Genomic DNA, 26,883 nt, shown 5'->3' with positions numbered 1-26,883 from the left:
TACAGACCTCTACATGCTTTGTAAGTAGGAAAACCTGCAAAATCCGCAGTGTATCAAATACTTGTTCTCCCCACTGTACCTGGCCTGTGCGCCAAGAAAAGGTGTAGCTAAATGTATTTAAGTGCCCGTTTGGAGATGTTGTAGTTAGTTCACTTTTGGGTAACTCAAAGGAAGGCTGTATCTTAGCATGGCAGACCCAACCTGTGCTTTATTGGTTAAGATGGGTTTTGCCTGATGAAAGGCTTTTTCTTTTGAATGCTGACATTTAAGTCAGAACTTAAATATATATCAAACACACAAGCAGTACCAGTCAAATGTTCGGACACACCTACTCATTCAAGAGTTTTTCTTTATTTTTTTTACTATTTTCTACATTGTAGAATAATAGCGAAGACATCAAAACTATGAAATAACACAAGTGTTAAATCAAAACATATATTTGAGATTCTTCAAAGTATCCACCCTTTGCCATGATGACAGCTTTGCATTCTCTCAACCAGCTTCATGAGGTAATCACCTGGAATGCATTTCAATTAACAGGTGTGCCTTGTTAAAAGTTAATTTGTGGAATGTCTTTCCTTCTTAATGCGTTTGAGCCAATCAGTTATGTTGTGACAAGGTAGGCGTGGTATACAGAAGATAGCCCTATTTGGTAAAATACCAAGTCCATATTATGACAAGAACAGCTCAAATAAGCAAAGAGAAACAACAGTCCATCCTTACTTTAAGACATGAAGATCAGTCAATGCGGAACATTTCAAGAACTTTGAACGTTTCTTCAAGTGCAGTCGCAAAGAACATCAAGCGCTATGATGGAACTGGCTCTCATGAGGACCACCACAGGAAAGGAAGAACCAGTTACCTCTGCTGCAGAGGCTAAGTTCATTAACTGCACCTCAGATTGCAGCCCAAATAAATGCTTCGCAGAGTTAGACTAACAGACACATCTCAACCATCAACTCTTCCCGTTCAGAGGAGACTGCATGAATCAGGCCTTCATGGTCAAATTGTTGCAAAGAAACCACTACAAAAGGACACCAATAAAAATAAGAGACTTGCTTGGGTCAAGAAACCAGAGCAATGGACATTAGACCGGTAGAAATATGCACTTTGGTCTGATGAGTCCGAATTAGATTTTTGGTTCCAACCGCTGTCTTTTTGTGAGACGCAGAGTAGGTGAATGGATAATCTCTGCATGTGTGGTTCCCACTATGAAGCATGGAGGAGGTGTGATAGTGTTTTGCTGGTGACTGATTTTATAATTCAAGGCACACTTAACCAGCATGGCTACCACAGCATTCTGCAGCGATACGCCATCCCATCTTGTTTGCGCTTAGTGGGACTATCATTTGTTTTTCAACAGGACAATGACCAAAAACACACCCCCAGGCTGGTTATTTGACCATGGAGAGTGATGGTGCTGCATCAGATGACCTGGCCACAATCACTCGACTTCAAACCAATAGAGATGGTTTGGGATGAGTTGGACTGCAGAGTGAAGGAAAAGCAGCCAACAAATGCTCAGCATATGTGGGAACTACTTCAAGACTGTTGGAAAAGCATTCCTCATGAAGCTGGTTGAGAGAATGCCAGGAGTGTGCAAAACTGTCATCAAGGCAAAGGGTGGCTATTTTGAATAATCTAAAATAAACACATTTTGATTTGTTTAACCCATTGACGCGTACGATCACATATTTGTGATCATTGTTGTGTGGCTCCTGCAGCGTACAATCTCAAATATGTGATTGGAACAGTAGCAACAGAACATATGATGCAACAAACGCATCTAAACATCATTGTTGTCTGAACAGCATCTAAATATGTTTTTGTACTGATGGAAAACAAAAAGGTCTTAAATGCAAACATCATCCAAGCATCACATGGAACACATCCACAGCCAAACACATTCTATAAACCAGTCTAAATAACAGGTTGCGCTGACAAAAAACAAAACATAAATTAGCGACCTAACTGCTAGACTAGTTTACAATGTACCACATCTCTGGTGAGCACAAGAGACTAATGTAATGTTGTTAGAAAATAAATGCGTGTCAGCTAAGCTAACAACAGCTACATTCTTTATAATGGCAGCCATGTTTGTTTATGTTGGATTAACCGAAAACTCCTTAATCCCAGAATGCCATTCACTATAAGACGCAAATAAACAAACTCAGATGGCTGTACTCATTGCCTGAAAAACATGAACTTAGTTTAGCAACTTTTCAGCACATTACAAATCGTCAATATACTTGTTACAATGTATACAAGAACCGGAGTACATGACTTGACAAGTCGTTTGCCATTTTTGACAAATCACAAAGTCAATACAATGTGTTCACGTCACAGACCTACTGCCTAGCCTAACCATAGCGCGAAAGCTAAACAGGGATGAAACCATTTTACGGGGGTTGTGGGGAGGTTCATTTCATTTGTGGTGGCCCATGGAGTGTAGAAATGGGGCAAGGTATCGTGGGGAGATATGGTGCAGAAAATATTACTATGATTGGGGATATCAATAAATGGGTGGCAAACACAAGGTAAGATTATACACCAAATAAAAATAAAACCCCTGGAAAGGGGGGGGGGGGGGGGGGTCTGGGCTGACAACCCTGAGGTACCAAAGTTACAATCTGATGCTGCGTTCAAAACAACTGGGAAATCTCCGACTTCAGTGCATTCAAGACAACTGGGAACTCGGGGGGGAATGAGTTCCGACTGGGAAAAATAGTTTTGAATGGTCATCCAACTCGGAATTCAAACTCGGGAACTCGGCTCTCTTTCTAGCGCTCTGACCTTCTGACCTGAAGATCGTTGACGTCATGATTTTACCTAGTATTTTTCCAAGCTCACAGTTGTCTTGAAAGCACTATAAATCAGTCGAGTGAACTACCCCTTGTTATAACATCTTTGGTCTGACAGACGCTTAGGTGACAACCAGAATTCATTGTATGATGTCAACAAACATGGCGCCACACATAGCCAATAAATAGCTTAGCATTAGCTCATCATAATCAGTACAACATTTAAAAAAAGTATTTTACACACATCATATGTGTCCATTACAATCTTTACAAGAATCGGAATGCATGATTTGTCACCGGTAGTTGAAAACGTGAATAAAACAGTAAATAGATTATGACCCATACATACATACATACATACATACATACATACATACATACAGTGTGCTATAGCAGAAAGGACAACACGACATACAGAAAATAAGCCACTTACTTTGATAGGAACACACACATCCAATTTGTAAGGAAAAACAACCATGAAGGCAATGTGGACGGCAGACAGAAAATGTGCTGGGGGAAAATGTTTGTGCAAGGCCTGTTCTGACTAGTGATGCGCAATGTCTTCATACTTGATCTCGGGAAACACTAGGGAAGTGCTTGGGCACTCGTTCAAGAGAGAAGTTTGTCCGGCTCAGTAAAGCCTCAAACATAAGTGATCCACAACAGTGAAATGGGCTACTTCTTATGTGAATTAATGAGGCGGCGGAAAACACCTCGATTCAAACTGTTGTTTGAGAAAATAATTAGAAAATTACAAGTTGAAACATAGCCTTTAGATAATTAGCAGGCAGCGTGTCTTGGTTTGAGGGCAGCGCAGGTAACTGTCCTGTTGTGTAACAATCACATTTTGGAACAGTGAGAGCATTCTGCCATCACGAGCAACAACAAAAAAACTCACGCAGGGGCGATGGTTAGAGATATTTGGAACTCACGCTTTAAAAAAGGTTAACACTTTTTTGGTTACTACATTTGCATAGTTTTGGTGTCTTCACTATTAGTCTACAATGTAAAAAAATTGAATGAGTAGGTGTCCAAACTTTTGACCGGTACTGTATTTATAATTTGCAAATATCACCGTCATCTTCGAAAACACCAGCGCTGTGTAAATAAATCCAACACTAATTTTCACCTCTACCTGACAGCCTCCTGCTGAATCTTTGTCCTTATGACTGCTAGAAGGCCCCTATTTTACACTGAGACAGCGCAGCGGAGATAGGTTGACAGCTAAATCTATAGCATGTCACTTGAAAAGCACTCAATGATCTAGGAATCTCTGCATTTGAACTTTGTTTGTTATGGTATAGCGTGATGTTAGCAGAATTCAATATAATTCCAACGCAAGAAACCCCCAAAAATGTAGCCCCCTCGCTGATTTCAACTGCCCCCTTAGTCACTTTATCCTGGCGCCAGATCTGACGGGATTCGTAGTTCTTTGAGTGATTAGCTACCATATGTAGCTAGTTTTGATTCCAATTGACCCTTCACTAAGCCCCACCCCATAATTGTGGGCAACCAATCGCAGCGCTCCAATGGACACATTTTTAAGGCTGCCCCAGCAACTTTTGGTTGATTTAGCAACTTTCCTGTGTGTGTGTGTGCGTGTGCCCGCTCTTGGATCCCTATGGATAAGATCACCTGGAAAGGTGGAACCTGATCTTAGATCAGCACTCCTACTCTGAGACACTTCATACATATGGACCCAGGAGAACAGCAGAAGCTCTGAGATCTTCTAGTGAACGTGCCTCCAGTGAGAGCTGTGTGGTATTATGGTCACGCTGCAGTGATTAGGCTAGCTCGATTTGCTGTTGTAGCCGTGGATAGTCTTAAAATCAGGTTAGGTTAGGAGTGACAAGGGTCTTACTCTTCAGCCTGGATCGAGTCAGCTGGTGCCACATAGTTACTGGGGATGTAGCCCTTCTTCCCTGTGTTGATGGAGCGCGCCTCCCACCAGTCCCCTTCTCTGTAGGGGGGGACAGACAGACAGAGATAGATACAGACAGACAGACAGACAGATATATAGAATCATCCAGATAGATATATATCACTACTATGTCTGTACAACGGTAGTCTGGTTATGAAAGGGACTTGTATGCTTGCTTTATCTGTGTCTTGGCAGTGAGCTTGTACATGCTGTCTTTTATGCATGGATTCTATTGCTATATTATTAAGGCATGCAGCAAAGTATTACATTTGAATTGAACAAAGTCAACCAAGGCTACATTATAGAGCAGAAAGTTATATATGACCGAAGGCACCATCTATGTTAAAGGTTTTGTTAAATTAATCAAATGAAAGTCTCCAGCGATCTGGGTGGAAAAACAGGATCGGGGGGGACACAAATCTAACCCATTTAGGAAGAACACTTGACAGAACAGGTAGTGTTCTCAAAGATATTCTGTCACCGTTACACCACCACCGCTCCTGATCATGATGAATGATGTTCTCAGAGGGAGGCTGCGTCCCAAATGGCATTCCATTCCCTATATAGTGCGCTACTTTTGACCAGGGCCCATGGGGACTCACGTGTTGTTGATGATCTGGAAGCGGTCCCCTTTTTTGAACGACAGGTCGTCTGAGGTTCTGGCTTCATAGTCGTACAAGGCCACAAAGAACGTAACCCCACCTGAATACAGACACAGGAAAACATTAAATAAAACATTCAAGTTAAATGCACAAGTGAAATTCATGACAGTATGTCCATTTAAGAGGCTGAATTTTTTTTTGGTTGACTAACTCAGAGAGATAAGGTGGAGAACCAGTTAGAATATGAAGGAATTCAGAGCTACTAATAGCCTACTAAAGATACAAAGACTTCCTATAAATACCTACTGACCTTTGTGCCAAGATTGTTCCTGTCATTGTCGCTGAATGTTCACAGTACCAAACTCTGCGGCAAAGGTGTGCAGGCACATTGAAATGACAGGAGACCAAGGGACCAATGGAAGATGAGTCAGAGAATGTAGACCTGTAGTGGCGGTTCTGTTTCCATAGCGCCCGTGACTGACTGGTGTCTGTGGTGTGAATGTTCGTGAGCGGAGAGTAGCATCTGTGTTCTCTAGCCTGCACACTCCCTAACGTTTTTTCACTGTCGGTAATTCTACTCTATAGAAATTTCCAGTGTATAGATTAGAAATAATGTTATGTTGGTCCGGAAACGGACCGGCCATAGGGCAGTTTGGGCAAATGCCAGATGGGTCGCTCTATCTTAAGCCAAGTGGACTGGTCTTTGTGTGTGAAAAAAATATATAATTATGGCTAATGATGGGGGCCTCAAGAGAAACAAAAAAAATATTTAAAAAAATGGGGAGATGTGTTAGAAATGCCCAGGCCAATTTCTGCTCCCGGTCCATCCCTGTGTAGTGCATACTAATGGCAGTGGGATGGGTACAGTTCTGACAGAGTCTAAATCAGTCGGGGAGCGGATTTAACGGTCCGGCAAGGTTGTTGTTTGCTTAGCGTCGTAGAGGAAATGATTACGTCAGCTCGGTGCAAAGCGAACATCATTACAAGACAAGAATAACAACATGGTACAGGGCAATCTCATCTCGCAGTTACGTAATGTCAATAAATACACTGTAAACCATTCTGCTTACTGGGAAGAGACTAGACACGGCAGATTGTGTGGATAATAGGGCTGTGACCATTACAGTACCATGAAACAGAGCAGACCAACTCTTTGGTCCTTTAAATAACCTGCTGTATGTAAAAAAAAAAGTGTGCTATAGCTTGGGAAATAAATACATGTGACTCTGGATGACAGCATGATGTTTGTTTCCAACATTAGGGCCGTTTTCCTAAAGAAGTTAAATCCCTTTGTGTTTTGTTGCCGTGCCATGATTCTAACAAGTATCGCGATACTGGTATCATCCCGGCCCTAGCGGATACATATCTATGGTTTCCTCCCAAATGGCAGCCTATTACCTATATAGTGCCCTTGTCCCAAATGGCAGCCCATTACCTATATAGTGCCCTTGTCCCAAATGGCAGCCCATTACTATATAGTGGCCTTGTCCAAATGCAGCCTATTTACCTATATAGTGCCCTTGTCCCAAATGGCAGCCCATTACCTATATAGTGCCCTTGTCCCAAATGGCAGCCCATTACCTATATAGTGCCCTTAGGGCTCTGCTCAAAAGTAGTGCACTACATAGAGCAGTGTTTCCCAACGCCGGTCCTCAAGCACTCCCAAAAGTACATATTTTTGTTGCGGCCCCAGACAAGCACACCTGCTTGAATCAGGTGTTTTTGGGAAACACCGACATAGGATGTGTCCCAAATGGCACCCTCTTCCCTATGACACCCCTCATGGGGAGCTCATATTCATCGTACACATTGCTGAACAACCAAACTGCCAAAACCAATCCCATGATCTGGTCCAGGAACTCAATACCGTGCCATGTAACCCCCCCCCACACACACACACGAGCAGATAATCCAACAAAGAGGGGGATTACAAACCTAATCCCACCTAAACAGGAGAGCTCAATCTCATCTCACTGCTCTTTGGGACCTTATCAGATTGATTAGTCTCCCTGCCACCTTTAAAAATCAATCGTTGTTGATTTGTTGCTAATGACACCTATGGACAACGTGATTGAAGGACATCTTAATCACGAACTCAATACTGCGTGCTTCCGGGCCAAAACAGTGGCGCAGTATTGAGTTCCTGGGCCAGATAACGGGATTGGGTTTGGCAGCTTGGTTGTTCAGCAGTGAGTACGATGAATATGAGCTCCCTATGAGGGGTGTCATAGGATGTGTCCCAAACGGCAGTTTGGTAGAGTTTGTGCATATATTATATGACGACATTTTGTGACGTTTTTTGGTCGTTTTTGAATTCAGTGAGGGTTTTTTCGTCTGTTCAAGCACACAAATTCTTTCCTGGAGGCAAGCCGAAGTCTACGCCCCTTCGTCAGTGATTGGTCAACAGTAGGGATTCTTCATTAAAGTCAACAAGAACTCATTTTCATGCACAAAATTTGTTCATTGAAAAATACTGCACCAAACAGCTTAGTTAGATGTAAAAGATCTCTTTGGCAAAAACGTCAAAATTAATGACAGATTTGAGTTATCTTAGTCATTCTGACTACTTTGAGGAAGTGTATACTGGCTATGGCATCTCAAAATGGACAAACAGTATTATTGCCGCTTTTTTCTCATTTTTCAAGCAAAGGTATGCCAGCATACTCATTCGGTTCAGCTAGTCGAGTTCAGCTGGGTGCCAGCCAAACTGAAGCATGCTGACGCTTTAAGAGGGAGATGGTGAGAGACCACTGGATTTGAATCATCTGAAACGCAATGGCAGGTGGACTTTGGAGTGACTCTAGATATTGGAGTTGTCAGATCAGCAGCTATTCTGTTGTGGGGAATAAGTATATGGGTCCTTGTGAAGGAACTATAGAAGTTTCAAATGGCAAACTTTAGAGTACTTATATAGTATCGATGCGGTAAAGAGGACAATGGCACTAGACCAAAACAATGGAAATGCCAAGTAAATTTGCAGACATTTAGGCTATTGTTTATGTGTGTATTTCACACTATGTTGAGGTAAAAATCGGAGTAAAATGCTTGTATGGATGTCAACCCCAATACAGATGTTGAATGTGTGCCAATCCGGCATCTTTCTTTTATCCCCCGCGTTCTGCTTTACTGTAGTTACGATAGAAAGGCATACAGGTGCGTAAGGAAATGCACACTTGAAATCTACACGCACACAAACGCATCTCACAAATCATCCATTGATGTCAACGTGTGATTTGCGCAAACATTTTTTATGTAGGCTCTGCTTGAAGATCTCAAGTTAGGATCGTGTGGATAATATAGGCAAGTCTCACCTGAGACGGCACCGGGGAACGTGCCGGGCAGAGCGCCGGAGAAGGAGGTGGAAGCCCCTCCGAAGGGGGTCATGATGGAGGAAGCTCCTCCGAAGGGGGTGATGGCGTGGGGGTTGAAACCTGCAGCGGGCCCCGTGGAGGACGGCTGGTTCTGCTGCAGCTGGGTGGGGTCGGGCCCGTAGTGGCCCACGTGGGGGCCGATGACATCTGAGACCGGAGCGTTATCCGGGCGGTACTTCATGGTAGGCCCCTTGTCCTCTTTACTCTTGATGCAGCCCATGGTCACGTCTAGAGAGAAACAAAGTCAAGAGCTTAGTTTCAGGACAGGACAGAAACAAATCCACAGGACTGAATATTCACTCCTGTGTCAGTCACCGTTGGCATAGATGTGTGATAGCTTTTTTCCCTTCCCACCTCCGCACACTCAGCCTAAGAGCTTACAAATGATTAAGAATTACAGCATACAAACTGGTTAGAATGATTCCATTAATGAGACGTCGACTACCACTGTAGCCACAACCTAGAGAATAGTACGTCTATAAAAATGTACATTTGTAAACCTTTTTTTTGTTGGACAAACTATATGATGTACTTTTATGTCATGGCTAAAGCCATGAGTACAGATGCTGTATATCTAGGACAAAAAAATCCTAAATCTGATCTGAAATGATTTGGTTGTAGAGCGTCACTCGCGGTCATAATCAAAAAACGTGATCTCGTTCATTCATACACATACGACAGAACTAGTCTAGTGTATCCTATGCAAAGTACATACATCATGTTATACCGATTGACGGTCTAAACATTTTATAAGTGGGTTTAGAGACGTTGTGTTTATCTGTATGACTTTAGGAGATAACATGTTTATTACATGAATATCCAACTGACAGCAGATGAAAAGCCATCCTGATGCAAATAGTAAGAATTCTGGGAAACGCAGGTTTTACATTTGCTGCTTTTTTGTGTGGGTCAAACCGTCACAATAATGGTTGCAACACATGGTCACCAGCCATTTAAAAACTCAAAGTACATTAGGCTATGTCCCAATTCTCCACAAGTGTGCACTTGCACACTCCCCGTCGTGGATTTAAAAGCATAAGATTGGTGTAAGCATTGGCAGGAGAGAGAGTTTCCACCTTGCCTCAATCCATGCAAGAAAGTGTGCAAGTAGCCTACATACTTCGGGAGAAGGGTGAAGAATCGGCACGCATGCCTTAAAATCACCAGCAACTCTTATGTCAAACCATTATGTCCCGAAAAAGCAACACTTCTATACTGGCGTGTTCACCATCTGCATTGTTCTCATTCTTCCCTCTCAACAGAATTGGTCAGTGTTACCTCGAGGTATTCCCTTTGTGAAGAGAAGGCCACGTAAATATGCTCCAGTCAGGGGATGTTTTGACTAATCTGGAAACAGCTGCCCTAGTCTGAGAGGGTTACAGCCATGCCTCTCAATCGTTTTCGTTACATGGCTAGACTTCCACGAAATTGTGAACCTTCTTCGAAATCTCAAGCTCGCTAGCTCGGCTTGTTTGTAACTACGAATGGCTGTTAAGGGGACATGGGGTTGGCAAACAAGGTTGGTGATTTCATAACTTGAGAACTTCGATTTACACTTGAGAGCTGACTAAAATCAGTTTGAACTGACTATCTGAGGGACCTGTCAGTTAGCAACGTCCTGGGGACTTATACAGGCACATTTCCCCAAAAATAATCCTGCTCATTCGCTCCTGATCACAGCAATATTCAAACTGAGCTTTCTGGAAAACCTGTGAATTTTGGGAAAGTTAACAGAATTTTGCATCCGTATGACTGTGAAACACTGGTCTAGTAGACAGAGACAGAGAAAAGGGGAATGGCAGAAGGTCACTGAGTTTTTCAGCTGCCGAGCTGCCATGTAGAACAACAAAAACGGGGGCAAACCGCAAGAAGACTTCACAAGAAATCAGGGCACTTTGCTCAAATAAAATTGTACACCGAGTACATTTCATGCTATGGCTCGAGTCGCGTGTTGATAGATCTCTATAAAACTGATCTAAGAGTGGTCAGTCGTAGCTAATAGGCCTACATTAAGTCAAATGAGAAGGAAGATACGGTTCATATAAGTCTAATCTCAGATGTTCAGATCGGAGGCCAAGAAATTCTTGTCAGCCACATGAATATGGAACCAGCCCTCACTTTAAGGGAGTCTAACCCACTCTCCCCTTTAACTTGAGATGGTATGCTGGTCTCCTGGAGGGTAAGAGAGGTTGGGTTGGTTGATTGTGGGGTTTGAAGTTCACCATCAGAATGAAGTGGCCCAGAGACTCAGGGTCAGCGCTTAACTTGCCACACCATAAAAGCACAGTTCCAGGCCTACATCCTGGTCATATAGCTGCAGCCTGCATCCTAGCTTTTACGACATCTCAATAAAACACAGACCATCTGTTCTAGGATTTATTTGTCTCAACAAAACACAGTTAACCATTCGCCAACTCTGCCCTTACGTCACATTTGGTCATACACAGAGTATACCAAACATTAAGAACACCTGCTCTTTCCATGACATAGCTTTCACCTGCTCAGTCTATGATCCCTTATTGTTGTCACTTGTTAAATCCCCTTTAAAAATGCAGTGTAGATGAAGGGTAGGAGATGGTTAAAAATCCTTATTTAACCTTTGAGACATGGATTGCGTATGTGTGCCATTCAGAGTGTGAACGGGCAAGACAAAATATCTAAGTGCCTTTGAACGGGGTATGGTAGTAGGCGCCAGGCGCACCGGTTTGTGTCAAGAACTGCAACGCTGCTGGGTTTTTCACGCTCAACAGTTTCCCTTGTGTATCAACAATAGTCCACCACCCAAAAGGTCATCCAGCCAACTTGACACAACTGTGGGAAGCATTGGAGTCAACAGGGGCCAGCATCCCTGTGGAACGCTTTGGACACCACGTAGAGTCCATGCCCCGACTAACTGAGGCTGTTCAGATGGCAAAAGAGGCTACAACTCAATATTAGGAAAGTAATCTTAATGTTTGATATACTCAGTGTATAGTGACCTCCGTCTCTCAGAGGAAACGGACTGGATTGGTTTCGGGCTGGCAGTGACACTGATATGTAAAGTTGGAGAGGCAGTGTATATACAGCAGCACCCGACTGTGTGTGTATACACACACACACACACACACACACGTTCCTCTGGTGCATTTATATAAACAGATAGCAGAGGAGGGAAACATGATCTTATGATCCAAGCATTCACACCAGTGCCATTTTAAAAGCCCCTTCACTAACCCGCCATGGCCTAAGCATAACACTTATCCTATCCTAAGTAAATGGGGAGACTGAAGCAGGTTCATATTGCCATGAATAGGCCAAGTACAGTATTACAAGTGATTGTTTTTCCATCTTGTGTCATTCTTTCACCCCACACACTAATCCCTATAGCCCTCCCTCTTACACAAATGCCGATAAGCGAAGCAAAACTCCATTGCATGGCAAAGTGGGAGGGAGAGACATTTGCTATGAATGTAGAGATAAAATGACATTAGTATTTGTGTGTGTGTGTATCAAAGAGAGACACAGGCTGGGAATGGGACATTGTGCCAAATCCTCTCACATGGGTGACTGTCAGCACAGAGAAGAGCCAGCTGAGAAAAGTCACACAGAGAGCGAGCGAGCGAGCGGAGCCAGAGAGCGAGCGAGCGGAGCCAGAGAGCGAGCGAGCGGAGCCAGAGAGCGAGCGAGAGGAGCCAGCGAGCCAGAGAGCGAGCGAGAGGAGCCATAGAGCGAGCGAGAGGAGCCATAGAGCGAGCGAGAGGAGCCAGAGAGCGAGCGAGCGGAGCCAGAGAGCGGAGCCAGAGAGCGAGCGAGCGAGCGGAGCCAGAGAGCGAGCGGAGCCAGAGAGCGAGCGGAGCCAGAGAGCGAGAGGAGCCAGAGAGCGAGAGGAGCCAGAGAGAGAGAGCGAGCGAAGCGAGAGGACCAGAGAGGAAGCGAGCGAGAGGACCCAGAGAGCGAGCGAGCGAGAGAGCCAGAGAGGAGCAGAGCGACAGAGGAGCCGAGAGCGAGCGAGCGGAGAGGGAGCCAGAGGAGGCGAGCGGAGCAAGAGAGAAGCGAGCGGAAGCCAGAGAAGAGCGAGGCGGAGCAGAAAGGGATAGCGGAGGAGAGCGAGAGAGCGAGCGGAGCCAGAGAGAGAGCGAGCGGACCAGAGAGAGAGCGAGCGGAGCCAGAGCGAGAGCGAGGCGAGAGCCAGAGAGCAGAGCGGAGGAGCCAGAGAGAGCAGCGAGCAGAGCCGAGCGAGCCAGAGAGCCAGAGAGCGAGCGGACAGAGAGCGAGCCGGAGCCAAGAGCAGCAGGAGCCAGAGAGCGAGCGAGCCAGAGAGCAGAGAGCGAGAGGAGCCAGAGAGCGAGCGAGCTGGAGCCAGAGAGCGAGCGAGCCAGAAGAGCGAGCGGAGCCAGAGAGCGGCGAGCCAGAGAGCGAGCGAGCCCGAGAGAGCAGAGAGCGAGAGGAGCCAGAGAGCGAGGAGCCGAAGGAGCCAGAGAGGAGCGAGCGCAGAGCGAGCCAAGAGAGAGAGAGCGCGAGAGGAGCCAGAGAGAGAGAGAGCGCGAGAGGAGCAAGAAGAGAACGCGAGAGGAGCCAGAGAGAGAGAGAGCGCGAGAGGCCAGAGAGAGAGAGAGCGCGAGAGGAGCCAGAGAGAGAGAGCGCGAGAGAGCCAGAGAGAGAGAGAGCGCGGAGAGGAGCCAGAGAGAGAGAGAGCGCGAGAGGAGCCAGAGAGAGAGAGAGCGCGAGAGGGAGCCAGAGAGAGAGAGAGCGCGAGAGAGCCAGAGAAGGGAGCGAGAGGAGAGAGAGAGGAGCGCGAGAGGAGCCAGAGAGAGGAGAGCGCGAGAGGAGCCAGAGGAGAGAGAGAGAGCGCGAGAGGAGCCAGAGAGAGAGAGAGGAGCGAGAGGAGCCAGAGAGAGAGAGACGAGAGCGAGAGGGCCAGAGAGAGAGAGGCGAGAGAGCCAGAGAGAGAGAGAGCGAGAGGAGCCAGAGAGGAGAGAGAGCGAGAGGAGCCAGAAGAGAGAGAGAGCGAGAGGAGCCAGAGAGAGAGCGAGCGAAGAGCCAGAGAGAGAGCGAGCGAGAGAAGAGCAGAGAGAGCGAGCGAGAGAGCCAGAGAAGAGAGCGAGCGAAGAGCCAGAGAAGAGAGCGGCGAGAGAGGAGCCAGAGAGAGAGCGAGCGGAGCCAGAGAGAGAGCGAGCGGAGCCAGAGAGAGAGCGAGCGAAAGGAGCCAGAGAGAGAGCGAGCGAAAGGAGCCAGAGAGCAAGCGAGAGGAGCCAGAGAGAGAGAGAGGAGCCAGAGAGAGAGAGCGAAGCCAGAGCGAGAGAGCAACCTGCACACATGCTTTGTACTCTTTGATAGGAATGCGTTGCAATGTCATCTACGCTACATTGATCACAATGTAGACTATGCTGAAGATAATTCTCTCTAAATGTTAAGTGCTTCTCATGTATCCCCATGTTCACTTACAGTACATGTATACTTGCATGTACATGCCTTCAAAATTATTGGTCTAGAGTTGAGTGATCTAGGCCTACACCTCCAGAAAGATGATATTTTAGTCTGACCAGACCACCATGTCCACTCTCTTTCTCTTAAGGTCTTCCGACTCCAGCTCCTAGGTTTGATTGGGTAGGACTGAGATTTTATTGGGTTTGAATGAGATTATAGGAATAGTCGAGATGCAACATATAACATGACGAACCATGGAGATTGTTACGGTTATAATTACGTAATCTCTCGTGGACAGGCTACTGAAACATTAGGGCTGGGCGGTAAACTGTATTTTACGATATACCGGTATTGTTGCACGGACCGGTTTGGGTGTTTACTTTACCTTCTATAACGGTACTTGAATGTTTGGTTTGTTAAAGGTGATAAGCCGTGTGTAACGTCCATTTTTATAGTTTACTTCGCTACTTGAGTCATCTCTCTCCGCCGCTTTCCACACAGACCTAGCCCCGCCCCGCCTCCTGTCACTCAAGGAGTGCATTTGTTGTTCCTCGACCGCGAGACACTTGCATTCAGTCTGCATGGTCAACGCAGCACATGCAACAATGATGACAACGTTGTGGTTTTCACTTTGCTTCTTAATATGAATCCACTAGTGCTCTAAATGTACTCTTACTTTGTGTTTCTTATATCTACAAGCTGCTAGTTTGTCTTTTCTTGGCAAGTTAGGCCTAAATCTTGTTAGCCGCTAACGCTAATCGATAGTTAGCTAGCTAATAAATGTACTGAGTCAGAGCAAACGCAATTAGCTATACGGCCTGAAAATACCAGTGATGGTGCAGACCTAAATCAACATGTTGTTTGTGCAACAGTATCTTCTCAATCAAAGAGGAACATGCAAAGCATGAATGTTAGCTACATGAAGTAGCTAATAAAAAAGCTAATTAATAAAGTAGGCAAAGATTATTGGGTCCACTGAGAAACAGTTATCAGCACTTTGGTTCTTATCCTGTAACAATAACTCCTCCCTGGCATTTGAATTCGTCGTCATGTCAAACACTGTATTCAAAGTGCCCACTATTATATTCTAACTATAGAATTAGAACAATAGTTTTATTTCCATGATTCCACCCAAGTGTTTTGCTCTAAATCGCAAGTCAAATCGCAATTTCAAAATGTGGTTAGAAATAAGTCCTAGATTGTTTGCCCATATCGTGCAGCCCTACACGGCAGTGTGGAAATGATCTCAAATGAGTGCAGAAATTGCTGAAACTGCTGGGAATTCGTTTGAACCGTATAAAACAAATCAGAATGGAGAAAGACCCATTAAAAGCCACTTTGAATGTATTCGTTTCCACCCTGTGGGCGGGCACTACTCATGAAGCAAATGTACAACTTTTATGATTCAAAAAACATAAAATACCGTCAAACATTTGCCACATCGCGCAGCCCTAGTTCTAATTACTGACGGCGTCCCGTTGCCTTGAGCATATAACAGCATACCACTACACACACGTGAAAGGATTTCCAGTAGTCTCGTCTAATGTAGCAAGCTGGCGGAATAGGAAAAGTTGAGGTGTTACGTCCCTCAAACATTTCCTCTGTCTGATCTGAAGGGGAGACGGTAGAAATGCAGACCATAGGTGTTGTCTTGTCGGGGAGAAACTCAAGACTTCTCAGGAGCTGTTTCATTACAGCCCGTTACATGATGCCGAAATAGAAATGTGTCCTTTCGAAACTAGGTCAAAGTTTGTGCATACTTCCAGCTGTCTAAATCAAAAGCATTTTGTGATTTGAGACAGCGAAAGCGTCAGGAATAAAAAGACAGAAAATACCACGCTATGTAGCAGGCGGAGGAAAAACCTACACATTTTGTCCTCAAAAGTATAGACCTGCTTTGCATAGGGATCTTTTGGCACTGACTATACCCTAGTATATTTGGAATGATTTAGCTGGTGTAGGGTGAAGTTGCCCCTAGATGCTTAACTTGGGTCAGTTTCTCATTTTCCCCTCTAAGGATTGGGGAGGGGAAGCTGATCCTAGATCTGTACCTAGGGGAAACTTCACCCTGAAGTCGCTTTAGCTGCACAGTATGCCCTTCATACATTCCACAGAGAGGGACGCGAAGTTACACCTCCACCTGAGGCTCCTTGACCTCTGATCCTTGACCTCCTCATCCCTGGTGTGCTCACCTTACCTAGGACTCAGGCCTCACAGAACACATAAGATTAAAGGGCCCAAGTGGGACCCTTCAGTGTGATCCCAAAGGTCAGCCCAGATTGGTGGGTCAGGGCTGGAGAGGTAACATAGCTAGGAGCTATTATTTAAAGCTGTATAGATTTAAATCAGTTGGTAGTCTGCACTGTGTTATTCAGTTCACTTTACTCCAGTCATCTTTGGATGCAGACCAATAAAGATTCTAGTCACGCGATGACAGTTTCAATCGTAGAGGATTCAAAAAAAATTGCCACCCCAAATCCACATCAAAACAGAGGAGAATACACTTCCATAGTCAGTTTGGGCAAAAAGGGATTTGATGTGCTTACTCTAAAATCTCAGAATCGGAATATTCTGCAGAGATAATGTCAAACAGTATCAAAAACGGCATTCAATCAGAATGAGATGTCTTCTCTTATTCTGCTGAACATGGCAAAACTGAACTATAGTAAACGGTTCTGTGTATTCAATCCTACACCCTGGCCCATTCCTCTCCTGACTGAGTTGGAAAGAACTGGGAATTCCACAGAAAGGCCCTGGGCTGAAACAGCCTGGAGAGTGGACTTCTGGCTCTGGGGTGAAGTTTCCCCTAGGTACAGATTTAGGATCAGCTTCCCCTCCCCAAATCATAACCTTAACCATTGTGGGGAAAATGCTAAACTGACCCAAGATCAGCATCTAGGAGCAACTTCACCCTACTCTGGAGTCTGCATCAGACTTCCGCTCGACAAGCCGATCACATTGGGGTGAATCCTAACTTCCACGTCATCAACGCATGACTACTAAGTGAAAATTTTACTTAGGATTCGCTCCATCATGCTGAAAATGACATGACAGAGCAGCAGGTAGAGCTGTTTGAGGACTGGCCTGATAGTCCCAGATCTGGACTCAGATCTGTTTGTGTTTTTTCCAACTCAATTGCTGTCATTGTTTGGCATGACAAGTCCTCGTGGAACTGTCAAGAGAGCAGAAACAGACTGGCACCCCAGCTAGAGCTCATAGCTAAGAGGGACATCAATCCCCTGTACTGAAATGGAGGGAGTGCTGGGATGATCAGTGAGAAATGAACAGATCACTCTGGCCCGGACGTCCTTCCGCCCGGGCCTTTGTGTTCCAGACCACCTGATGTATCTTTCACTGAGAGGAATGCAGGCAGGCAGAAACACGCAAACCAAAAAAAAAACGCAAGCACATATGATAGCCTACACACCAGCGCACTTGCACACACAAAGACATGTGCACGCTACGGAAACTCCGATGAATACACCCACTCAATACAGCCAAGAGACCTCTATTTGCTCCTCCTACCAGGGAGATAGACATGAGACAAGGAGTGGGAAAGAAACAGGCTAAAACTGGTTAGCTGATGGATATCAGTCAACCATGTGGTTCTGGAACTTCTGGGACATGGTTTTTGTTACCAACCAGGGTAACTTAAGACATAAAACTGATGCCTGACATAAATGAAAGCTGCAGGTGAAATGACATGCATACACTGTTAAATATCAGTTAGTAACAGGGACATTGATTGACACATTGTTACGCAAGGATAACCACCCCTAAGGTTTGATGCTGGGAGTTTCCACAGCAACTAGGGGTCTGTGAGTAGCCCCACCCTTGAAGTGGACAGCTGTTAGCAACTGACACCAAGACTGTAGACAGGGAGGGTCCTGAGAGCTTTACCATGCTTAAAACTGCCAGCAGACGCCATTGGAGGAAGACGAGGCAAGGGTTACACTGCCCATGGGAAAGTGCAGTTGTACAATATCAAAGAGTATATGCCTATTGCTACTGTAGCTTCAATAAATATTAAAAGGAAGGAAATTGGAACATCACTTTGCTTTGATACCATAGTCTATCAGCATGAATACAGAATTAGGCCTAATGTAGTCTCTCACAAGTGTGGCATGCGAGACTAGGCCTTACATGAATTTTAAAGCAAGAAGCAGTCTAAAATGTGGCTGTGATTATTAAGGATCTGTTACTCTGTTCAAACACCCCATAGCCTACTGTTGGCAAGACATCTCTCCACCTCTGGAGCTGTACCAGGCTGCCAGCCTCACAGAATACCTGGCTACGCATCTGCCAACACATGGGTCAGCTGAAGCTTACTCATAGCCAGGTCTCAGGCTCGACAGTAGACACAGGACTCATTCTATAAGGCTGGCCCTGGAGGACTACCTAAAGGCAGGAGTTCACACGAGTGTGTACGAGCTATTTTAGTAGCGGGAGGTGACCACAGTAAGTCAGAGAGAAGCGGTTTAAACTATCAACGCCTACTTCTCACTCAGGGGTTGCCCTGAGTGCCAATGTGTGATGTGGTAACTTCAGTGACCTCACCATTACTAAGCATTCCTTCACACACTGTGTGCACTCTGTCACACCAATGTACACAACTGTGGTATTGCAGTAGGGCTAATAAGATTAAGCTATATCCTATGCTACTTACTTCAAAAATAGGCTCCCTGGTATGAGTTCACTCAATTTCAATGGTTCCATACTTGGCAATTATCTCTCTGTTATACTTTCTGTTATACTACCATGGAATCACCAAGGACAAGGGTCATATTTTTGTGTGTACACAGTAGCAAAACGAAAATGATGGCATGTTTTATTGAAGTTCAGGTAGTCCCTCCCAATTTCAAGCCGTTTTTCCCCCCCGCTGGTGCCTAGTACATACGTCCCCGCTCTGCCATTGCCCAGCTGGAACAGTTTACCAACAGCTCACAGAAGGTCTTCCACATGCTCCTCAACTCTTCAATATGCAGTATCTGTCCCAGATCCAAGTGAGATTCTGGCTTCAAGGCACAGGCATAGAGCATGACATGACCACATTCCCACTGGCTGTCTAGAGCTATCAAACTCAACTCTGGACCTAGAAATCAGTTCCACTGCGTTTTCTCATTGCTCCCCTCTAAATCAGGGCCAGATTTAGACCTGGGACACCAGGTGGGTGCAATTATTTATCAGGTAGAACAGAAAAACAGCAGGCTCCGGACCTCATAGGGTAAGAGTTGAATACCCCTGGTCTAGAGAACGAGAGCCAGCCATGTATCTCCAGTCATGACCTACTGTAAGAGAGAGGCGTTCTCATTCTTCAATCACAGTGGCTTAGAATTTTTCTTAGGGCATATGTTATTATTGTGAGGTTACACTCCTGTTTCTTCGTAGCCTAAATACCTGGTCATTACTGTACCATAACATTAAGTGCAACCGATATCACATAGAGCAACGCAAGTACCAACTCCAGTGAATGCTAGGGGACATTAAGCTGACAAACAGGCTAATGTTGGTACAAAACATGAGCCCACTCGGCTTAATGCATCCAATACCAGCCATGGTCAGCTCATCCAAGAGGGTGCATCGCTCTCTTTGTACATATTCTTACATAGGTATTCCTTTTGTCCAGATGGGATAGGGCAGTGTGATGGCGTAGTCTGTATACCGCCCCAACCGGTCCACAGACGACACAATCGCCATCACACTGCCCTAACCCATCTGGACAAAAAAAATACCTATGTAAGAATGCTGTTCATTGACTACAACTCAGCATTCAACACCATAGTACCCTCCAAACTCATCATCAAGCTGGAGGCCCTTGGTCCCAACCCTGCCCTGTGCAATTGGGTCCTGGACTTTCTGACGCCCCCCCCCCCAAGGTGGTGAAGGTAGGAAACAACATCTCCACTTCGCTGACCCTCAACACTGGGACCCCACAAGGGTGCTTGCTCAGCCCCCTCCTGTACTCCCTGTTCACCCACGACTGTGTGGCCATGCATGCCTCCAACGCAATCATCAAGTTTGCAGACGACAACAGTAGTGGGCTTGATTACCAACAACAGCAAGACAGCCTACAGCGAGGTGGTGAGGGCACTTGGAGTGTGGTGTCAGGAAAACAACCTCTCACTCAACATTTTTTTTTTTTAAAGGAGATGATCGTGGACTTCAGGAAACAGGAGAGGGAGCACCCCCCCTATCCACATCGAAGGCACAACAGTGGACAAGGTGGAAAGTTAAGTTCCTAGGCGTATACATCACAGAGAAACTGAAATGGTCCACTCACACAGAGTGGCTTGTCACCCAAAACCCTCAAACTTTTACAGATACACAATCGAGAGCATCCTGTCGGGCTGTATCACAGCCTGGTACGGTAACTGCACCGCCCTCAACTGCAAGGCTCTCCAGAGGGTGGTGCGCTCTGCACAACGCATCACCGGGGGCAAACTACCTGCACAGTAAAAAAGTTGGTGTAAAAATTACAGTGTTGACTTATTTTAACCCAGGATGAGTATTTTCAACATTATGAGGAGTCAATGAGCTCTAGTGTCGGAATTAAATCAGAGTGTAAAATTATGCAGTCGTTGCAGTGTAAATTCAACTAAATTCAGTGGAATGAAAATTAACTCTGAAATTGTGACACTACCTGTAGAGTAACTTTAAAACTATGTAGACTGGGACCAAATGGTATCTGAAACAGTGTTGAATTCAACTCTATCGGAGCTAAACTAACACTTATTTTTACTGTGTGCCCTCTATGACACCTACAGCACCCGATGTCACAGGAAGGCCAAAAAGATCATCAAGGACATCAACCACCTGAGCCACTGCCTGTTCACACCGCTACCATCCAGAAGGCGAGGTCAGTACAGGTACATCAAAGCTGGGACCGAGAGACTGAAAAACAGCTTCTGTCTCAAGGCTATCAGACTGCTAAACAGCAATCACTAACTCAGAGAGGCTGCTGCCTACACTGGCCACTTTAATAAATGGATCACTAGTCACTTTATACAATGCCACTCTAAATAATGTCACTTTAATGATGTTTACATATCTTACATTACTCATATCATATCACATTAATATACTGTATTTTCCCAATACATACTGTAAATTCCCAATCTGGCCCTCAAACCATCACGGTCACCTAATAATCCCCAGTTTTACAATTGGCTCTTTCATCCCCCTCCTCTCCCCTGTAACTATTCCCCAGGTCGTTGCTGTAAATGAGAACGTGTTCTCAGTCAACTTACCTGGTAAAATAACAGATAAATAAATAAATAGAAATTATACTATCACCTTGCCTATGCCGCTCAGCCTTATATGTACATATTCTCATTCACCCCTTTAGATTTGTGTGTATTAAGTTGTTGCTGGGGAATTGTTAGATTACTTGTTAGATATTACTGCACTGTCGGAACTAGAAGCACAAGCATTTCACTACACTCACATTAACATCTGCTAACCATGTGTATGTGACAAATAACATTTTATTTGATTTTGATCTATGTTCTAGCCTAGGGGGTCACACTTTGGGCTGGTCTAGGTTGCTCTGAATCCCGAGGCCAACCGTAGACATTACAATGCTTAGAGGCCTTGGACCTTTTAGACATAGTGGTTTAGTCCCAGCAACAACAGTCAGTCGGTGGTTCTCTCCATTTAACTGACACCACTCCAACATCGGATGTGGAAGTGTTATTATTAACAAACTCAAGCATATGCCTCAGATATTTTTAACGTGGTGTGGAGTTGGTAAGTTTTTATGGGGTTGGTACTCTATCCCCTTCTACCAAAATAACCTATGCATTCAGGGATTACTACTGTAGGCCTATAAGTAAATATAATTGGAGGTCATTAATTTATTTACGCTCAGTACTGGCAATCATGGGCTACGTGTAGCCTCCAGATGCACATTATTCAGCTAACCACAATCACATTCCATAACACACACTTAGTTGCTTTATCTCAATTAACTAGTATCAGGAATATGATTTGTTACCAACCATGAGGTGAGAGTCCAGACAATGCTAGTGTTGCTACTTCAGCTAGCTGTTCCATGTGTTCTGTATTGGAACAGCCGTCTTGCGTTATCGGACACTAAGTTACCCTCCAGCAAACTGGACTAGCTTGATTGTCCAACAAGAAACAATTGTTTTGTCGGCGTTTGAGAAATGCATTATTTCACTTAACGTCTTATATATAAGACGTTAAATAAAATGCTGTCTTTGGGGACGTCAAAGTCGTAACCTACAATTAAAACGTCAATTAGTCTACATGTTCACACCAGAGAGTGAACTACAGTAGGCCTGTGTTGGTCTCCAAAAACATATTTAAACTCAACACTTTATACGAATTTAATGTACCTTTAATAATAGGCTATATTTACCGCAATTCTTTAGGTCAGAACAAATATATGCAGACAATGCTCTGGAAAATCGATCCTATCAGAGGACTGGTGGGGCCCATCATTGGGTTATTGGATTGTCAACTTATTTTTCTAATTTAAAAAATCTTACCTTTTAGAAATTCACGATCTTGTGTCGCTTGTGTTTGTATTTCCAATTTATTTCTGGGTTCAACGAAAAATCAGCTAGTATTCCAACATGGAAATCACAGTCGCCCCCATCCCGCCTCCCTCCAACACAGGTCTTTCTCAATCGTTTTTGTCCTCGGTGAATGAAATAACAATGAAGTTAAATCAAAGCAAAACGAATGATAAAGAAATTAAAGGAGTTGACACAGACAGAACGCCTTAATGAATAAAACCCCAGCAAAATGTATCCAGCGACATGACAAAATAAGTCACCAAAAGTAGGCTAACCCAGCTCCTGTAGCTACACTTACTACCTCTAAACTTGCATCAACCCCCACTACAACATGGCCGACGCGAATCCAGTAAATGACGCCGCAGTTGGAGATATCAATCCTGCAGACCCGTGTCTAGATCGTTAGACGATCATCACAGACTCAAGTGAATATAGCAACAACAACAAATGTATAAACAAAACATTGAAAGGAAGAAGTAATTTTGTGAACCAAAAATGTGTCTGTATGCCGTGTGTGTGGCTTTCAAGGGATTTGTGTATTAAAGATTAATATAATTCTCTCTCCAAAACTGGTCTTCTATCGCCTTCTACTGGCAGTATCGCCTAATATCGGAATACTGTATCAGTGGTTTGCCTACCTTTCTACTGTTTGAGTGTGGAAGTGGTTACATCTTTTGCTACAGGGGCCAAGGGCCAATCTTCTCAAAATCCACCGGGCGCCCCACTGACTCTTCTTGTCTGCTGCTGTTGAGGCACTGAGGCCTAATACATCATTTAATTAAATCCAAGTATTAGTATTTAGTATTTTATTAAGATCCCTATTAGCTGCAGCCAAGGCAGCCACTAGTCTTCCTGTGATCCAAACAGGAACAAAACAACACACCACAACAAAACATCATCTACATCATCAATAAAACAATGCATCACACCAGACATTGTGCACTATACATATTTACACTGCTAAACCAGTACACATTTACAATATAAAATGTACAATATTACAAAAATACAATACTAAACTATAAGAAATGTGCTCACTGATGAAGTCTTTGAAGTCCAGCTTTCTAGCTAACTGACTTTCAATTGACAGAATGGCAAGACTGCAAAGCCTGTCCTGGGACATAATGGACCTCAAATTGTTTTTTATCAGTTTTAGCTTACTGAAAGCTCTCTCACCACCAGCAACAGTCAAAGGCAGTATGCAAAATATACGTAAAGCAATCCACACTTCTCCAAAAATGCTTTGCGGCTGCATCTTACAAATTGCATTCAGGAGACCAAGTTAGGGGGGAAAGTGTCAGCATATAGAGTGTTCAGGTGTCTTACTTCATTTTTAAACTCAGGAGTAAGATCTCTGGAATAGTTTGTCATCAGTGGTTGGCACACAGAACGGGCTTTATCCTCACTAATCTGCCCCACTTTCAGAACAGCAGAAAATTATTCTACAATTTTTACAGTGGTGTGGAACCTTGTGTCCAAGTCACTTATGATGTTGGCCATAGCAGTAAAAAAAAACACTGTGTTCCGAAACACCATTGCTGCACTGTCCTGACCTGTCTCCTCTTGAGAGGTCTCATCATGGATTCTCTTCTTTTTCCTCTTTTGTCTGTGTTCCTTGCTACATTGAGGTACAACATCCACTTGTGTAGCGATCAGTGTTGCCTCAGACAGGAGAGACTCCCATCCATCTCTAAGAGCCTGCATCTCTTCTTTTAAGGCTCTGATATTGCCTGCCTTTGTGTCAAGTGATATTTTTCCTGACTGGAGAATTACATTCCTGTACTCAATGCATTGCAGTACCTGCAATTATGTCAACTGACATGTCATTCAACACAATGCTGCTCACCTCCTTCTTCAGTTGGGAGTAGGGCTGGTTCAGGGGTATGGGGATGGGGAGACAAGGCTGCTGAGCCTGAAGCTGCATCTGTTGGACCTGGCACCAGACGGGGCAGGGACAACTGATTCAGCCTCAAGTATTTATGCTGCAGTAGTTTATGTGTCGGGGGGCTAGGGTCAGTCTGTTATATCTGGATTATTTCTCCTGTCTTATCCGGTGTCCTGTGTGAATTGAAGTATGCTCTCTCTAATTCTCTCTTTCTTTCTCTCTCTCGGAGGACCTGAGCCCTAGGACCATGCTTCAGGACTACCTGGCATGATGACTCCTTGTTGTCCCCAGTCCACCTGGCCGTGCTGCTGCTCCAGTTTCAACTGTTCTGCCTGCGGCTATGGAACCCTGACCTGTTCACTGTGATTACTATTATTTGACCATGCTGGTCATTTATGAACATTTGAACATCTTGGCCATGTTCTGTTATAATCTCCACCCGGCACAGCCAGAAGAGGACTGGCCACCCCTCATAGCCTGGTCCCTCTCTAGGTTTCTTCCTAGGTTTCGGCCTTTCTAGGGAGTTTTTCCTAGCCACCGTGCTTCTACACCTGCATTGCTTGCTGTTTGTGATTTTAGGCTGGGTTTCTGTACAGCACTTTGATATATCAGCTGATGTAAGAAGGGCTATATAAATACATTTGATTTGATTTAGTATGAATAGCTTGCTAAAAGTTTGCCTGCATTGATTAAATGTCGGCTAAAAGAGGAGCGAAATGTAAACACTCAGAATTTTCTATGAAGATATTAAGTAACAATGTTAGGGGAGACAAATTTGCCTATTTTACTAGGACTAAACAAACAGGTTAATTTCCACCACTCGCGACTACACCCACCTTCCTTTGTGAAAAAGTGGGTGACTTTTTTTATTTATTTTCTGTCTTAGTAAAGTTGTTTTTGCGGACTAAAGCCTCCCTATCTGTGTCAATCTCTGCATACTCCACCCAACACACCACGGTTTACCACATATGGTGGAGAATGCGGGCAACTCAATTGATTTGGGTGCCGTGGGGTCGAGTGTGCAGAGATTACCATGGAGGAACTGGTGGCTCAGTTCATCCTCAGCCAGCTGAAGCAACAGGCTCTCCAGGAGCAAGCGCTGGAGGAGCAGTACCAACAAAACCGCAGACTGGTAGCGGAGGTAGCCTAGTTGGAGGTTGGGAGGGCTCAGGAGTCTGGTCCGAATCAGTTCTTGGTTCAGTTAAGGGAGGAAGATGACGTGGAGTCGTATCTGTGCACCTTCAAGAGGATGGCACAGCGGGAAGGATGGCCCAAGCCCCAGTGGGCCAGCCTGTTGGCACCCTACCTCTCTGGGAAGGCCCAGAAGGCCTACTTTGATTTGAACACTGACTAGGCCGCGAATTATGAGGGACTCAAACAGGAGATACTAAGCCATTATGGGTTCAATCTCGCACGCAGTGAACAACTGGTCCACGACTGGGCCTTTGACCCCACACTTTCCCCCCGTGCGCAGATGAGCGACCTGGTGCGGCTGACCAAGGGCTGGCTACTGACGGAAGTACCGTCCCTCCCGATGCTTGACAAACTCTTCCTGGATAAATTACTTCGGGCCCTGCCCTACGAGATGAAGAAGACGGTGAGCATGCAGAACCCCCAGAGCCTGGAGGAATTGCTGACAGCGGTGGAAATTCACCAGAACACCCAGGACCTGCTGAGAGGGGCCCGAGCGGAGAGAGGAGGGTACGGCTAAAGGGGGGCAACCAACACAAAGAGAGGCGAGGAGCTGAAGGGGGCCCGGACGGAACCAGCCGAGGCTGTGAAGCGGGAGAGTGACCCAAACCGACGACGCCAGCGGCTGCTGGACCCCGATCAGAGACGCTGCTATGAGTGCGGTGAGCCGTGGCACCTCGCGTGGAGCTGTGATTATTGTCTTATTTCGCTGTAGAGCCCCTAACCCTGACCAATATGCCTTAGATAGCCCTTTTGTTCCACCCCCCCACACATGCGGTGACCTCATCTGGTCTTAACTGGTGCCTCTAGAGACAAAACCTCTCATCGTCACTCAATGCTTAGGTTTACTTCTACTGTACTCACATCCTACCATACCCTTGTCTGTACATCATGCCTTGAATCTATTTTTCCGCGCCAAGATATCTGCTCATTTTACTCTCTGTTCCGAACGCACTAGACGACCAGTTCTTATAGCCTTTAGCCGTACCCTTATCATACTCCTCTTCTGTTCCTCTGGTGATGTAGAGGTTAACCCAGGCCCTGCAGCGCCCAGCACCACTCCCATTGCCCAGGCGCTCTCATTTGTTGACTTCTGTAACCGTAAAAGCCTTGGTTTCATGCATGTTAACATTAGAAGCCTCCCTAAGTTTGTTTTATTCACTGCT

General features: G+C 45.0%; 1 protein-coding gene across 1 annotated transcript in view; it reads right to left on the bottom strand.

The window, feature by feature from the left end:
• Positions 1–23,157, bottom strand: part of LOC111953305 (tyrosine-protein kinase yes) — a 37,662-nt gene extending 14,505 nt beyond the window's left edge. The window contains exons 1-4 of the mRNA XM_023972499.2: positions 22,612–23,157; positions 8,636–8,923; positions 5,325–5,424; positions 4,663–4,761 (exon numbers count right to left, since the gene is read on the bottom strand). Coding sequence (XP_023828267.1) covers positions 4,663–4,761; positions 5,325–5,424; positions 8,636–8,915 — 479 coding nt within the window. The 5' untranslated portion in view covers positions 8,916–8,923; positions 22,612–23,157. The remainder of the gene's footprint in view (positions 1–4,662; positions 4,762–5,324; positions 5,425–8,635; positions 8,924–22,611) is intronic.
• Between the last annotated feature and the right edge of the window lie 3,726 nt (positions 23,158–26,883).

This window comes from Salvelinus sp. IW2-2015, linkage group LG27 (genome assembly GCF_002910315.2).
Source record: "Salvelinus sp. IW2-2015 linkage group LG27, ASM291031v2, whole genome shotgun sequence".
Lineage (NCBI taxonomy): Eukaryota > Metazoa > Chordata > Actinopteri > Salmoniformes > Salmonidae > Salvelinus > Salvelinus sp. IW2-2015.
Note: the sequence above shows the minus strand (reverse complement) of the source record. Positions and strands in the feature narration are given on the sequence as shown.